The sequence below is a fragment of the Uloborus diversus genome, chromosome 8, assembly GCF_026930045.1.
Source record: "Uloborus diversus isolate 005 chromosome 8, Udiv.v.3.1, whole genome shotgun sequence".
NCBI lineage: Eukaryota > Metazoa > Arthropoda > Arachnida > Araneae > Uloboridae > Uloborus > Uloborus diversus.
In genome coordinates, this window is record NC_072738.1 from 24,104,270 (window position 1) to 24,121,474 (window position 17,205).

A 17,205-nucleotide genomic window follows, 5' to 3' on the forward strand; every position below is an offset into this window, starting at 1 on the left:
TGTATTTCTCTTTTCTTTTTTTTTTTTTCTTTTGTGCCACAATGCATGTTGAATGTATCTTATTCAAAGCATGCAATAATATGTGTTGAAAAAACCTTCAATTGGTCGTATACATTTCTGAAGAAAGATGGATTATTATGAGAAGCAAGAGAATAGTTGGCTTGAAGTCTATGTTGATCAGTCAATGACATTGACAACATGGAAGAAGGTAACTATATTTTATTTCACATGTCATACATGTCCTTTTAAATCTTTTTGGAAATAGGTACAGCAACAACTTAACATTTGTGCATTATTATGAATGGTAAAAAGGTCCTTACAACTTACTATTATTTGTATGCTCCCCCTCCCCGACATGAGCGCAAATTTTCAATAAAAAGCTGGTTAATGGTTGAAAGTTTAAAGTTATCATGTCTTTAACATGGTCTTGCACATTATAAATTTTGAAAGTCCTCTCCTCACGTGTGCAATGAAAAGAGCTAATCCTTGTTGCAATCCAAGGAGTGAAATTTTGACTACTCATATTTTTTTTTTTTCGTCCTTTCAGTGTGCTAGACCTCACAGTAAGAACATAACTAGAGGGTAAAGTAAGGTTATTTTTCAGTTGTAAGGATGAAAAGGGATTTGATTACCAGTAGTGTAGCAAGAAATTTTTCCTGGGGAGAGGGGGGGTGATTTGAAATTATAGGCTCTTGCATGTGTGTTCATTTATGTAATTTTGTTGCTTAATGGGGAGCTTTATGTCAGCCCCCTCAAAGCTAAGCCACTGTTTGGCGCGCACAACAATCTAGTTATCAGCCAACTATACAAACGAAGTTAAGCACATACTTTATCTTTACTCTGATATGGCGAGAAAGATGCCGATTGTAGAACCATTTCTTATTTGATCACTATTTCCTCCTCGTGTTGACAACCAGTTTCTGTCTTGCTGATAAAGTAACGTGATGTGGCGAGAAAGATGCCAATTGTAGAACCCTTTCTTATTTGACCACTATTTCCTCCTCGTGTTGACAACTAGTTTCTGTCTTGCTGGTAAAGTAACATGTGATGTGGCAAGAAAGATGCCGATTGTAGAACCCTTTCTGATTTGACCACTATTTTCTCCTCGTGTTGACAGCCAGTTTCTGTCTTGCTGGTAAAGTAATGTGATGTGGGGAGAAAGATGCCGATTGTATAACCTTTTATTTGACCACTATTTTCTCCTCATGTTGACAGCCAGTTTCTGTCTTGCTGGTCACACGCTCTAGTGTATGTGAACTCTGTGTGCAAGACCTTCATTTTTTTAAAATTACCTGGCTCTGGTATTACTTGCAAAGTTGACAGACTGTAGAGATTAATTTTTGGTCTCCTTTTACACCACTGGCGTTTATGTTCAAAATTTCTTTGCCTTTTCTATGAATTAATCAATTTTTTTCTATCTTGGAATAAAATTTAAATTTAGAAAAATCACATGACAGCAAAAACTATCCCTTCTGTTTTTTCATTCCACTGACCAAGTATAAGATGCAACATTAATTGCCTTTAAACTGTAGATTTAAATTAATTTTATTGTTGCTCATATTAGCTATTATCTCGTGTTAACAGTGACGTTATTAATAGAGGTACTTGTATTAGTGGGAAATAGTGTCAGATAAGTGTTTTTCTGTGACTGATAAGAACTGTTTTGAACTATAAATTATTTCTATCTTGCATAATTTTCAGACATGAAAGGCAGAAGTATTTTCTTGCATAGTTATATCATATAAAAAAACTTGATGCCTAAAGATTTTTTCCTTTAATTTCTGCTTAGAATCTGTTTTTTAATATAGTTATGTCAGTGTTCAGAAGTAGTAGTGTGCTACAAGTAACGATACTACTGTAGTAGCTACATTCTTTAGTAGTTTGTAATGTTGCACACTACTTTTGCAAAAAAGTAGAGTAGCGAGTAGTAAGATACATAAAAAATAGTAGTTTGCAGCGATTTCTGAAAATTAAGTTTAAAAAAGAAGAGAAAAATCATTGGCTTAAGAAAGGGGATAGTGTCTAGGTCTCAGACCCCTATCTTGAAGCTCAAAATTAATTAGATCCTACAAAATATAAGTTCCTATAAAATTAATTCCTGTATAGAAAATCAAAGCTTTTCTCTTCTGTTTAAAAGATGTTTTCCTCATTTAATCAATTTTATGTATATTTATGTCGATATAAAATTCAAGTCAAACTAAGGCTGCTTCTATTTATATTTTTCAAGGAGCTGAATTGTAAAAATAGTTTAAAAAATTAAAAAATAGATAATTCTTAATATTCCATGTTCAAATTAGCTAATTTATTAGTCTGAGTAACCTTTGAAATTTTTTCGTTCAATCCTCAAACGATGTGTGTGCTTTTCTTTTTTTTTTAAACGTAACAAAGTAGCTACTGCATTTCAAAAGTAGTTTCTAGTCACTACATTAAAACAAAAAGTAGTTGTAGTTAACTACATTCGTAATAAAGTAGTTGTGGTTTGCTACAAAAAAAAACGTAGTTTTTCCAATCACTGAGTAATGCTTAATTTACATCGTTTTCTGATTTTAGAAAAAAAAAAAGTCAAGAAATGATTCAAAACTGTTTATAACTTTGAAAAATATCTAATATTATAAGTGAATTTTGTTTTTTTTTTCCTAACCCTTTCTAGGTTGAAACAAAGTTTTGTCAAGTTTTGAAGCAAAATTTGGAGAAGAAGCTAATGGATCCTGTTTGCAGGCAGATACTGTTTGAAGTTCTTGGGAATGATTTTGTCAATAAATACCATTCCAGTTACACTAATAATCCTGCTATATTGGTATGTTTAATTTTAGGTCCTTTTTATTATTATTATTTTTATATCTTTCTGAAATATTTAATTTAATTTTTAGATTCTGCTGAGGTTATCATTAATGAAACATTATGCCATTAATATTTATGCTATAGTGTTCTAAAATTACATTATCATCAGTATCTTGTTATTATCCATGCATTAATGTTTCTTTTGGTTTTTAGTTGTTACAATTAAAAACAGTTTCAAGTTACTTAAATCTTATACAGGGGGCCCACTCAAGTCCATTCCCACTCCAGTGATTTCTAAGCTGCTAAAGCAATGCTGTGCCAAAAAGGTTAAGGGTTAAACCCCTCCAATTGAAGGAAAAAAATAATGGAATGCAAACTGAAGAGAATGAATTTTATTTACATTTACTTTCAGTGTTAATGTTTGGGTGGAGCGTTTTTTTTTTATGAAGAAAAGATTTTTTTCGCCATTGTTGCACTATACCACACACTGAACAGTTAAAAAGGTTTGATCGAAAGAATGTACAATGACAACAAATAACAAATAAACATTATAGCCTCTAGAGCAACCATAGTTTTACTTCTTGGAGGGGAGTAAGAGAGTCATAGGTCCTCAAAAGTATAAAAAGTAACATTTTAGTGTTAGTAATATGGTTTGAAACCAAAGGTTCAGTGAGGGGTTCACCCCTAAGCCATTGAACAGAATTGAATGGAATTGAACTGAAAATTGGGACCATTGAACAGAAATGAAGAATATTTTGACCCACTGTTTTGTTTTTCCGACAAATATTAAAATTCCTCCCTTTATGAAATCCTGGTCATATGCCTGTGCAAGAACTAAGTAATAAAAGTTGGATCTAGGTAATTAAAGTTGCCATATCATCCAAAAAAAATGAAACGGCTTACATCCCTATCAGCCGGAAAAATTAGGAGTCTGAACACAAGTCAATTACACAGTTGTTCAGCATCACACATCAAATTAAGAAAGAAAAGACATTTCCCACACATTAATAAATCATCCCAGTTACAAGTCCTCGGGTATGATGGTTGCGTAGAATGACCTCCTTGTTCTCCTGACTTGAACACTTATACTTTTCTTGGTAAGAATACATCACAAAGCAAATGTATGCTTCCTCTCTACCAACATTGTAGCAACTCTAAAACTGTAATACCAATGCTTGCAGTTTGGTTTACTTTTCATATCTTACTCACTTTGCATTAAGAATGGCATTCTCATCATCTTTTTATAACTCTCCATTCAAAATGCTGTTATTTTTTTGTATTCAAGGTTCAAGATTTATTCATTACACTCTTGCTTGAGAAAATTCTTTAACTTTTGTAAATTTGTTTCCATTTCCATATGTGAGGGTCAATTGAAACTAGTTGTTATGCTTGAAAAATGGTGCTTATCCACCAAAACTAGTTGTTATGCTGAATAATGGTTGCAGAGAATATTTAAACTGGACAAATTCCAAAAAATAATTGTGCTTGCATTATAAATATTTAATTTAAAAATGCAACAGTGGAAGGCATCAAAATATGTGTATTTATTCTGTTGAAGATTTTTTAAAAAAAATTATTATTATTATTTTCTTTTTAAGATTTTTTATTTCTTATTTTTTTCTTCTTAAACATAAATATTCACATATTTAGTAAGTGCTAAATGCTGACCTAAAGACTTCACACATGTATATAGGCAGTTTGGATCATTTTTGAGCAGTCTTATCATCTAAAGGTTAATTTAAAAATTATTAAAATTAACAGATATTCTTGTTATACTAAATATTATCTTATTTTAAATTGACTCTCTAAAAAAAAAATACTAAGTGATTTAATTTTGCGGTTTTGTTTTCAATAAACATTAATTTTTTTCCAGAACAATGTTCGTGCTGAAAAAAAACAGCACAAAATGGCTGAAATGAAGCTTCTAATAACCTCTATTATTGACAATATTTTGCAAAAGAAAGGAGTTCGTGGTACTAAGCTTCTGTCGGATGTTGATTCTTTTTCTCAAGAACTTGAAAATTTAATTGATGAGGATTTAGAAGAGCTCTCTACTACAGTAGGTATAAACTTTTTTATATATTAAATTATGCAGAGATGTAGCAATGCACCAGAACATATATTCTAGCACTGATAAAGAAGATTGAAAAAAAAACTACTTCAGGTTTAAAAATAATTATTTTTTTTAATTTTTGATTCCTATCTCAAAACATTTCTTTCACATCGTTTGCTGAAAAATTTATAGCTGATATGATGACATTGATATCATTGAATACAAATTGATTTAGTTATAACTTTAAAATATAACAATTTTAGGACATTGTCAAATTTAATGCTGGAATAATCACATAAACTTGCAACAATAACATTGATAAAATTTATGCAGACTAAAATCATGAAAACTATTTCTATTCAAAACTCAAAATTCTTGCCTACTTGGCATTTCTAACAAAAACGCACTTAAGTGCATTGATCCCCGAATAGTTCAGAAAAGAAAATGAGCAACTACTTTGGGTGAGGTTTAGTACTTTGAACTGCCACAGTGATAGCTCAATGCGTACTCACCAGGGCTGTGGAGTCGGAGTTGGACTGATTTTGGAGGAAAGGAGTCGGAGTCGTTCGAAAACATGTCTACTCCGACTCCAGATTTCTTTTTTTTTCTTTAATTTTCTCTGACTCTCCTTGCATTAAAAAAAATTGACTACCAATTGGTTTGATTACATGTATAAAGGCCCAAAAATAACAAAATAACTGTCATAGGCAACCAACCTACTTGCTTGCTTATCAAACCCTCTGTAGTAGACTCTGTCTACGCCATCACCTAGTTTGCTTGTATTTTCATTAATAACAACTGTCAGCAAATGGATTTGTTGCTCAACATTTTCTAGGTAATCACTTTCAAATAAAAACAATATTTTTTTTTACCTCGATCTTGCTTGAGTAAGGCGGAAAACTTCAGAGGGTTCTTGGTAAATTCAAATAAGTGTTGGCGCGAAAGCGCAAATCCAAAAGATCCGATAAAATATAAATGTTTTTTTAAATATAAAGACTTTATCTAAGAAAGCTTGTTTGTCACTAGAAAGTGCAAAATAAAATCAGTACATGATTTATTGGTTACAACAGTTAATAACTGTAGTAAATCCTAAAATCTTCATAAAGGTTAATTCTAAAGCTGTCAAAAAATTAAAATTTGAGCCAAGAAATGTAGGTATAGTAAAAGTTATCGTACAAAGCTGTATACTGCCGCGTTTTGTGTGAAATTTGCTTCAGACGTACATGTACCCCGACCTCTCCCTACAATATAGTGCAATATTTTTGTTGAAATTTTTAAGATGAAATTGAAGATTTATTGTTTGGGATTTTTTTCAGAATTAAAGTATTTCAATTTTTATAAACTCTGAAATTAAGTTGAGGTGTTACCCACAAGATGGGTGTCACCCAGGAGGGGGAGAGGGCTGTCCCCTCTCATAAAAGTTTTTTGACTTAACAAAAAAGTTTTTTTTTTCCTCTCTTAAGTTACAGCATTCAGAAATTGAAAGCACAGGATTTGATCAACATCTATTTGTTAAAAATTAAAGGGGAGCAAATTCTTTTCAGATTAAAAAAAAATGGGATTTTTAAGTAATCTCACTTTAGAAATCACAACTATTGGATAATTTGATTTTCAAATTGAATTTCCAACTTTGTATGCATCTTAGGTTTACAATAAAATACAACGCAAAAGTTTCATAAAAAAGAATTAATATTTCAATCTCTGTTTAGTAGTTTTCCCCCCTTCCCATGAGGGTGGGGGATTTGAAAAAAAAAAAATAATAATTAAGTCGGAGTCTGACGTTTCAAAATCCAGGAGTTTGAGTCGCCATTTTTCTTCCAACTCCGCAGTCCTGATACTCACATCCATATTCACCAGTCTCGATCAGACAGTCAAGGTTGAAGCTTTTTTGAACCAATTAGAAAACTTCCATCAGTGGTTCAAGTGTCTGACCAAGAGTCAAATTTTCTGGTGAATATGGCCATAAAAAGCAGAAAAAGCATATGATTGACCTCACAGAATAGTTGAAAAATGACACTACAAAGTCGCCTCCTTTTGAGAAGCAGCTCCTTTATTAAAGGAATAATAGGTGATAAGTGTGATTTAAATCTGGTATTTTGGAAAATAAGGGATAACTATTGCAAAAGATGGTGTTTGCCTAAGGAACAATTAATAAGGAAATCTTTTGAAACAAGTGCTGTAAAAAATTGAAATTTTAGAAATGTTTATATTGCTATGATTGATCCTCTAGCATTTGGTTGTCTTGGTGAGTTTTCAAAAATCTTAGTGCCATAGTCATTCCAGAAGTTAGATTGACATGCAAAACTTCTGCCAAATAAATAAATTACGTGACCGAAAAGCCGAAAACCATTCAACATTCCATTAAAATTTAAAATAAATTGCCAAATATAGGTTTAAAAATAGCTATTAAAAAGTTTTTCAATGAAACAAAGTTCAATCAAAGTGTAAAACAGTCTATTGTTTATATCCATTCTGAACAGGTGACCATGTTACGGTAACTCACCAAGCTTTTGATAATGTAAAAATGTATGTTTATTTTGTTACAAGATATGTTTTTTAATTCAAAAAAAAAAAAAAGCTAGAGAGCAGATGCTCTAGCCGGTTTGGCTAGTTTTAATAGAAACCGATACAAGCTGCTTATTTTAAATGCAAATAAAATAATTGTTCTTTTTTTGACTTTGAAATTAGTATGAAGAAAGATGTGTTTAAAATTTGAGTTTTAATTCTATTTATGTTATTTTTATTTATTTATTTGATGATTTTGTAATGAATTACTTCCTAAATGATATATGGTAGGAAAAAACAGGAAAAAAATTGCAAATATAATCCTCAGATCTTTTGCCTTAGTTGCAACAGTACCTAATCTTAAGTGACAGCAATTTATCTATTTGCATTTTTATTCATTGCAAAAAACTCATACATTTAAGAATGAGTTTTTTGCAATGTTAATAAAACTGAATTTTTACATGTTTTTTTTATTAGAAAAAATCAAAGAAGTACCAAAAGAGGGAGATGAGTGAAACTTATTTAAATAAAATAGTTTCTAGTGATGGAAATGCATTTGAATATGTATTGCTAGAAATGCAGTCGTATTTAGTGATGCTTTCAGACAACTTGCGATGTACATTCTGGTTATATTGTTTATCTCTAAAAGAAAAAACTAAGAATAAGAAGTAAGTTGAATTTTGCCAATTCATCAGTATCATTATAAATCATTTATTTGTTTTAAAATGGAATTTTTGTTTTATAACTGAATTTTAATGAAAACTAAATATTCATTTATTTTTGTACTGCTAATAAAAGTGTCTAATTTGCATATTTGCACTATTTATTACATAGTAATTAAATTGACATAAATCACCCTACCTAGAAGAGTTAATAAACAAAAACAGTTGTCTAGAGAGCTTGTGTAACAAATATATTACACAGGCCTGGGAATTTCAACTTTTTGATTGTTGCCTAAAGTTAACTAGTGGCTATGACAAAACTGTCTTCTATATGTTTGTTACGAATTCTTTGCTCTTAAGTTGAATCCTTACTACTAAGTTATGCTATTTGCAATAGCAGAATTAAGAGCGAAAACTTTAAGTTTTTTTAAAAGCCTTGCTTCAATTAATTACAAGCATTTTATTTGTTAACCTATAGAAGATGGTGTCTGATTTTTTTTTTTAAATTTATTTATTTATTTAATGAGAATTATCCAATTGCCTACAATAATTAATTTGCATTGAAAGGCATATAATTTTGTTTAAAATTTACTTAAAGACAGCTCAAGTTCTGTATAACGTGGAAGTTTCAAAAGCTTTCTACATAACTGGGAAGGTTCCAAGGCGGCCACCAAAGGCCAAATTTGAAGAATACTCAAATTTTCATTAGTTTTTATGAGGAAATGAGTGCCATTGACAGCGACATTTCACTCAGGCCTCAAGACAAAGTTCTGTACCCCTCATAAGTAATCATTGATCATTTGAAGTCGAAACCCCAAAATGATTTTATTAATTAATAAGTTTCTGCCAGTAAGAAGGGGGAAGATAAAATTTAATTCTTTATTCGTATAAGTAAATAATTTTTAGTTATGTATGTAAATAATTTTTAGTTCATGTACTGATAAAAATTAAAGTTTGTCCCCCTGATTAATTCTGATAAAGAACAATTTCTTCATTCACTAAGTAGCTAGCCACTCCTACTCAAGATAGAATGATGTTATTTATCCATTTAAAGATAAAAATACTTTCACTTGGATAAAAATTATAGTACTGTGTTTTAAGTGGCGAGCATTTAAATTGTAAATTTTGTTCGTATTTTGTTTTATGTCTTCTCAATACATTTCAAAATTATTTGTCTTAACCATTGGATGTAATAAAACTGTTTTCGAAATTTGAAATTTTTGATTTAGATAGGTCTGATTCTGTTGAATTGTGTTGACTGAAGCACATGCGAATTTATAAGTTTTTACTCAATAGTGGTTGCCCAAATCAAATATTTAAAGTGAAAATAAAATCACATAACTTAAGCTTACATTTTGGCAGAAGTTAATTTTGAGTGTGATACTTGTTTGAAAATTCTACTCTTTGAAATATTTTAACTTCATTCAAAGAATTACTTTCATTTAATTTCATGTTTCTGTATTTATCATTTCTAACTTTCCTAGCTTTGCATTTCAAATTTTTATAATCACTGCAAGTATATTTTTTGCTAGGAGTAAAGCAAGGGTGGAGGAAAAGTTTTCCCAGTTGCATTCACAGTTAAAATACTCCATGCAAACTAATGAATTTGAGAAAAATTCAAATAGTACATATACAGTGGTAGAAAAGGTATACATTATTTTTAATATGAAATTTTACATTGATTTTGAATTTTGTGCATCTGAGAAAATTTATAATTTATCCTAGATCTATAAAGAAGCTGTGTTTTTTAAACATCTTAACTCTGAAGACAATATTAAATCAACAGTTGTTGTATTAAATGTATGTGATGCTTATGGTAGGAAATTTCAATCTGAGTATGTTTATTATGCTGCCATCATGAAATCTATATTCTTGAAGAATACCAATAATGGTAAATTATTTTTTTCTCTTTTTGTTTTTGAATGTTATATTTATTGGACACCCCCCCCCCCCCCCCCCCCCCTGCACTCTGTGTCTGAAGCTTGAAGCATTAACATTCTTTGCTGAAGTTAAATATTCTGATAACTTTGCATTCTTTTTGAATCTAACTATGTGACTCTTTACTGTTGTTATTTTTTTTTAAATAAAAGTAGTTGAAGTAAGGCCATTTCACAGTATTTTGTTCACAACATGACACTTTTTTTCCATAACTATTTAATTTACAATTTTATTTGCACAAAATTTTACTTTGAGTTAGTCCTACCAACACGCAAACTCAAAATAAAACAATGTGCTAATCAAACAATGAATTAAATTGTTACAGCAAAAAAAATGCCATGTTGTGGACTCGACATTTGGACAAAATACTGAAATGGCTCAGTAATGAGCAGACTATTGTGTGCATTGCAAGAAATATTTCAACATTTTTTCCCAGTTTGAACCTCAGTAATGTGCTTATTAACTGTCTCTGCACGCATGTTAAAAAATTAAATTTGAAGAAATTAAATTAAAATTTTCTTTCTCAATTTATTTCTTGGTTTTTATTTGTTTTAAATAAATGTCTCTCTTAATTTCTACTTATTACTAGTTACTGCAAATTGTACCTTCATTCTGTAATACCTTCACCTTGTGCACTTCTTTTTGCTCAATCTATTTTGTTTCAGTTGATCATTAAGGTTGTTTCTTAATTATATTACTATTTTTCTGTTATAGATGAAGAGTTTGGAATGGTTGCTATGATGACAGAAAAGGTTTTGAGGTTGTGTGCTTTGACTGCTGATCGTTCTAGCAAGATATCCAACAAAGTCATTAAAGACATTTTCAACTCTGATAAAGAATTCATAAATTACATTAAAAATACTTTCGTTGATAAATCTAATGTGGTGAGTATTACTTGAACTATATGATAGATGAAATGTGTAAACATCAAATATGCAAGTTTGTTTATATGCTTCTTCCTTTAAAATTAGGTGAAGAAGCCCTTTAGACTGTACCTAATGAAATAAATTTTATATGATTACATTGTGCCCATTATTTTTCATTATTCTATCCCTGAATTCAAGAATAGAAAACTGTTTTGATCAAACTGCGCTAGTATCAATTTCGTAATTAGCAAGAACTTCAAGACAAACTTAGGCAAAACACCAATTATCAATTTGCTGTATCTAGCTATAATTAAGCTTTGTATCCATCTGTGTGTATTTTTTGTATCAAGTTCACATAAATACAGTAGTCTCCGTATGTTATCAATTGCTTATTTTTATCAGAATCACTCGGGCTTGATTTCCTCTATTTGTGTGCTGAAATTATCACTTTATCTGATCATTACTGCTGGAAAATATTCATTGCATAGTGGGCAATCATGTGAAACATGAACTGAAATTCTACTTTAATAATCACAAAAACTTCTCAAAATAACTTTGGTAAAAATTTATTCAACTAAAAGCTTAAAACACTTGCAACTTATAGAAATTTTAAAACATACCATCGCGGCATTTTGTTTCAAATTGCACTTATGTGCGCCTACCCGCGAGTAGCATGAAAAGAAAAGATCGAAAGGAAGATAAAACACTTGCAACTTATAGAAATTTTAAAACATACCATCCCGGCATTTTGTTACAAATTGCACTTACGTGCGCCTACCCGGGAGTAGCATGAAAAGAAAAGATCGAAAGGAAGAATTATCACTTCATTGAAGTTTCATCCTTGAAGCGCTACTTCAATTGCTCAGTTGCATGCAAATCAAAAAGTATTTCTTCTTTGATTTAGAAGTGAACAAAGCAGTTATAGCATATTAACGTCAATGCCAAACCAAATTTAGTTAAGAAAAATATTTACATGGAGAACAGGACGCACATGACCAGGAATGTTTCCTTATATCCAACAGTTACATCACTTAATGTTATCAGTTTTTGAATCAGAAATCCAATTTCTGCGAGACGTTTATAAACTGCTTCACCTATTCAAGATTTTGAAGAAAAAAGTTGATCAGGATGCCGAAAAATAATAAAATCCTTTAGATGTAAAATCTTAAGATTCGAGTCGTGGATGGAAAATGACGAAGATCCACCTTTCTACTAATGCTGAAATGTGGAATGCATTGGAAGTCTTGAAACGTAAAGTACAACACTACTTTGCTGGCTGAAAAAACATTTATTTAACGAATGTACTTCTAAAAATTGCAAATAATCAACAATCAAGATTTTTTTTAAATCATGTATAATTTTTATATTTTGATCGAAAAATACATACCATGAGGATATTTTTTTTTTCCATTTTGTTTAGAAACTCTGTATTTGTGGCTTCAACTGGTAAATGTATCTAATTTCGTGACTGGTTTAATGTTATTGATTGGTTATTGTTATCAAAATCATTTGATTCTAAAGTGATCACATTAAGCGGAGACTTCTGTAGTTTTATATTTGTCAAAAATGTTAGGTGTGCTGATAGAAATTAATTTATTCATAGCTGTCTGAACTTTTCTTATGCTTTAATGTTTCTTTTTGTTTTTGATAGGCAATTTCTGGTAGGAAGAATGGTGCACAAGGAACAGAAACGTTTCCAGTTCTTAATGATGTAAATGAATTTTCTCCTTATATTAAGCAGTGGCTCCTAAGTGTAGGTAATTTTCCATTTTTGTCCATTTTTTGTAAATATCCTTACTTTAAATAGAGAACCTAATCCAGCAAAGTTATATTGATAGGAATGAATGAAATTGGCATGGTTTGTTATATTTTTTAAGCCTTTGTTCAAGCTTCCTACTCATTTGGGTACTGATATTGATTTTCTTTGGACTTCTCATTAACTCTTAATTCTTAAGCATGAAAAAGTAAAATTTCTCTTCCAATTAATTGCCTGTGAGTTGTCACAAACTTGTAAAATCAAGCTTACAAAAGTTTTTTATTGTATTTTGTGATTTTTTTTTCTTTTGCATTTGGATCTATTTAAGCTTAAAAATAAAATACTTTCAATTGCAAATGAAAAGCTATTGTATGAGATTTTAATGATGTGGAAGTCAGAAAGTGTAACCATTTTTGTTCATTTTATTACTGTAAAAGGGAATAGCATTAAACACATGACCAAATATTGTGATGTAGTGAACCAAAGAAAGAATTCACTAATTGAGTGTTTGTGCATTTCATAAGTCAAAATAAAAAAAAGTTTTGTTGCAATTAAAAAATTATGTGTTATTAAACATGACCTAAATTAATGGATTATAAAGCTTATTCACATACGCTATGATGCGAGTCTTGTTAATCCGAGGTAGCTCATGTGCTGTACATTTTTGTCCCGGCAAGAGAACATATTTAAAAAATTGCAAAGTAATTAATTGTTCGGGAAACACTAGGTAACTGAAAAAGAAAGTATGCAAAAATTTTTAAAAAATTAGTATCTGAGATCTACGATTGCTTAGACAATATGTGAAGGTGATTATAAAAAAAAAGGCAATTGAGGCTTTTTTTATGTGGTTTTCTTAAACATTTACAGTACATTAGTTGTTTACAAATCTTTGGGCTTATGTTATTCCCACTAGTTTATAGCTTGAAATTTTGGTTAAATAAAGAAATAGTGTTAATCTTTGATTTTATTATCTAATTTGCATAACCTGAGTTTTGAATTGGTGTTGGACCTGAGCAACTGAGATTATCGAGACTCTACTGTATATATGTAACAGTTGTTCCCTGCAAGTTCATACTTCTACTTTCTTGGTTTAACTTTATTGCAGTTTTTTCAAATAAGATCATTCACCTTTTCGAATGTGTGCATGTTATAAAAGTGTGCAGTTAAATGTACAATAACAATATAGTCTTTGTAACATTTTCTAGTAAGTCTTATTTTGTCTGATATATTGGGTAATTTAAGTTTACTCCTAAATTTTGGCTGTAACATTTAACTTGATATTCATTGTAAGACTTACTGATATTCATTGTTTAGTTAATGCCTCTGAGTAGAGTTAATGGATGTTAAATTATACTATTTCAGTTCAAAGTTTGTTTTTTGATGCATGATGATATGATGCCTGTTAATATAAATAATTTGATTTTAATCAATGGATACTGACTAAATTATTATTTTTAATTTCTTCTGTTTTTATTCTAGGCATTTGTTTCCATTTTGCAATTTGACTCAGTGTTTTTTATTTGGGATGTACTTTTCTATTATAAGTGGGAAAATGTGATCTTTGAATCCATATGCATAGCTTTGATTGGATTATTAAAACCTTGGTTTCAGTTGTGTACAAGCAAAGCAAATTTGGAAAAGGTAACTTTTTCATTCATCTATGTTAATTATGCATTATTGATTATAAATATTAAAGAGCTACTCAACCAGGTTTTCATGCTTCTGTGATATGCACATGCATACATCTAAGCTTTTTTGCTACACATAGTTTACAATGCTTGTTTTTATGCAAGAAGCATGTATTATAGTTTTGAATATGGGTCATTCCATGTCAGTTCAACCACACCCCAACACCCACCATCTCAGATTTCAATGAAACTTTGTATACTTCTATATTTCATAGTCCTATGTAACCTCCTAAAGTATTTCTTCTCTATTTAAAATTGTTTTTATTTTATGACCCTTCAAAGTTTTGAGATTTTGCGTTAGTTGTCATTCACAGTTCTCTCAGAATGAACTGCAGCTGTTTGCAAAAAAAATTATTTCTCAACAACTAAAGATAAAAAGTTTTTGAAAATTTTCACATTATACATTAAGACTTCAAGCATTTTAGAAAAAAATATATCAAAGATCTGAATTCATATTCAGCAATTGAAAAAAATTAACAAACTGAAAATTTTAAAATTTTTTCAATAAAAAAATGATTTTCAAAATTTTAATTTTTTGGCATGAGGGTCTAAATTAAAATAATTTATATATTTTTTAAAATGATCAGTAACATGTGTGCTAACATATAAAATGAGAATCTTTAGGGGACTTTGAGGGATTCTGCCCCTTTGCCCCCCCTTATTTTGATAAAAGAAAAAAAAATCGATCACAATCTTACAAACTTAGCTAATTACTAATAGCATCAAAAAAAAATTTGAATAATGACATACATTGGTGTTTAAACCCAAATTTAAACATCTTAATACTCAAGATTTTTTTGAATTGAAAGTAGTTAATTAAATGAATTAATAACAAACAATAAAAACAGGTTATCGCGAAATTCGAAATTTTCCTACAACAATTTATGCATACTAAAAATTATTGTTTAGTATGCATTAAGACAACATAGAAATTAAAAGAGAAATCATCTAATTCTAATTTATAACTATGCAATTAATACAAAGTATCACAAATCCTATAAATACCAGCTCATAGTTCTTAAATTCCTTCTACCTTATGTCTGTTTTCCTACTAAGAAGATTAGAAAATATGTATGTCATTCTAATTATTGTGTTGTGTGTAATCAGATCTAGGCCAAATACAAGTAAAAATTTGATATCTGTCCAGTAATGATTTCTCTAACCAACTGGGCAAAGAACAGACTAAAAGACAAATTCGAAGCTAGACACTTCTAGTTCGCAGAGCTTTTAACTTGTTTCATTAATCTAATGCAATATCAAACTGAAACATGGATTTGTTTTCCGCTTATCAAACAGATTAGCCCAGAAAAGTTCAATTTCCCGTGCCCCCTCCAAAAGATTTTTCTGTATCCGCCCCTGAATTGCGGTATGTTGTTTAAAGCCACTTTTTATTTTATACAAATGATTTATAAACATTCTACTCTAAATATTCCTGTTTAAATACAGTGAAACTTCAATAACTGGACACACTGATAACCCCTGTAACTGGACATTTATTTTTCTTAGGGTTGGCCCAATGCCAAATTCGATGGCTGAAAATCTATCTAGCTTGACACACATTTGCGAGAACCCCCTATCAGTCCACACGCAATTGCTATTCTAGTTCAATTTTTGCTACCAACATTCTTTCATATTAACTTTTTCTCAGAGTTTTAGGAAATCTCTTTTAGAGAATTCTATCTTTTATCCAGGGGAGTAAGCAACCACTGTGTGCTGTTAGTGCAATTCTAAAAGGATAGGATAAAATATACCAAACTGTAGAGAAAGAAGGCACAATTATACCTGTATTCTAAATAAGTGTGAGCAGGACTTTTTATCTTTAACAGACATGACTAACAAGAAGCTTTTATCTCTTTTCAACAATTATGTATTTATGCTTCACAATATATTCAAATATATTATTGATTTTACTATATACTTTTCAAAGAAAGAAAACGAAAAGAATAGAAAATTCCTTTACTGGAATTAGTTTTCATAATGTGAATATTAAGCATCAGTAAGTAAGTTGTACACACAGAAACTCTTTAGGAATTAAAATTTTAGAACCCCAATAAGTTGACGTCCACTTAAGTCGAAATTTTTTCATGTTTCCTTGGTTTGTTGAGTTATGGAGGTTCCGTTGTAGTTTGAATTAGCACATTTTATATTAATTTCTTTTCTCTATTCTATTTATTGCACTTAATTGCATTGCACTAGTGTACACTCCCAAAAGCAGTTGAGGAAAAGATGCAAGTTATGTTGGGGGGGGGGGGAATCCGGACAAATATTGTTTTTTTCCCTTGCAAATACTAATTTAGTTTCTTATTCTCATTAAAAAATATACAAAAATCCATTGAATATGAGAGATGCAATTTATTTCCTCATTTGCTATGAAGGGAGGGGGGAAGGTAATTTACTTTATTTAGAACATATTATTACTAAGCAATCAAGCTATTAACTTTTAAGGGGTGTTAACTATTTTCAAGAAATGAAAAGGATGAATTCGTTGCTGTACAGCAGTAACACTAAAATGAAAAACGGTTCCACTATACTTAAAATACACCGCCAGCTCAGTTATTCCATCCGAGGACTGCAGTTTTGTGCTTTTTAGCACTCATCAACCCGGAATAGGAATCACATGAGCTGGAGGCGAAAAATCTCTTAAGGGAGCCAAGAGAGCCAAACAAACTGGTAGCTAATACAGAATTAGCAAGCCAGGAGAATTAGGGCGGTAACTTACTACAAAATACAGTTCCACTATAGCAATTTTTCTCAAACATAAGGATTTAGGTGGGAGGGGGGGGGGGATCCTGAAAGTGCTAGAAACTGCATAATTATAAATTGGTCTTAACTAAAATGCAGTAATCTGTATGCAGATATTGTCTGTAACTTTTAAATTTCATGATATCTTATTTTCAGAATGTCTATATTTTAAGCAATTTTTAACTATTTCAAATTTAAAAAAAAAGCTTAAATA

At 30.3% G+C, this 17,205-nt stretch overlaps 1 protein-coding gene across 1 annotated transcript in view; it reads left to right on the top strand.

Annotated features, from left to right (window-relative positions):
- The first annotated feature begins 161 nt into the window (after positions 1 to 161).
- The window catches only part of LOC129227457 (uncharacterized), a 66,009-nt gene continuing 48,965 nt past the window's right edge, over positions 162 to 17,205 (top strand). Inside the window, exons 1-9 of the mRNA XM_054862019.1 lie at positions 162 to 208; positions 2,651 to 2,797; positions 4,655 to 4,840; positions 7,817 to 8,007; positions 9,534 to 9,648; positions 9,727 to 9,892; positions 10,654 to 10,823; positions 12,457 to 12,558; positions 14,041 to 14,202. Coding sequence (XP_054717994.1) covers positions 185 to 208; positions 2,651 to 2,797; positions 4,655 to 4,840; positions 7,817 to 8,007; positions 9,534 to 9,648; positions 9,727 to 9,892; positions 10,654 to 10,823; positions 12,457 to 12,558; positions 14,041 to 14,202 — 1,263 coding nt within the window. The 5' untranslated portion in view covers positions 162 to 184. The remainder of the gene's footprint in view (positions 209 to 2,650; positions 2,798 to 4,654; positions 4,841 to 7,816; positions 8,008 to 9,533; positions 9,649 to 9,726; positions 9,893 to 10,653; positions 10,824 to 12,456; positions 12,559 to 14,040; positions 14,203 to 17,205) is intronic.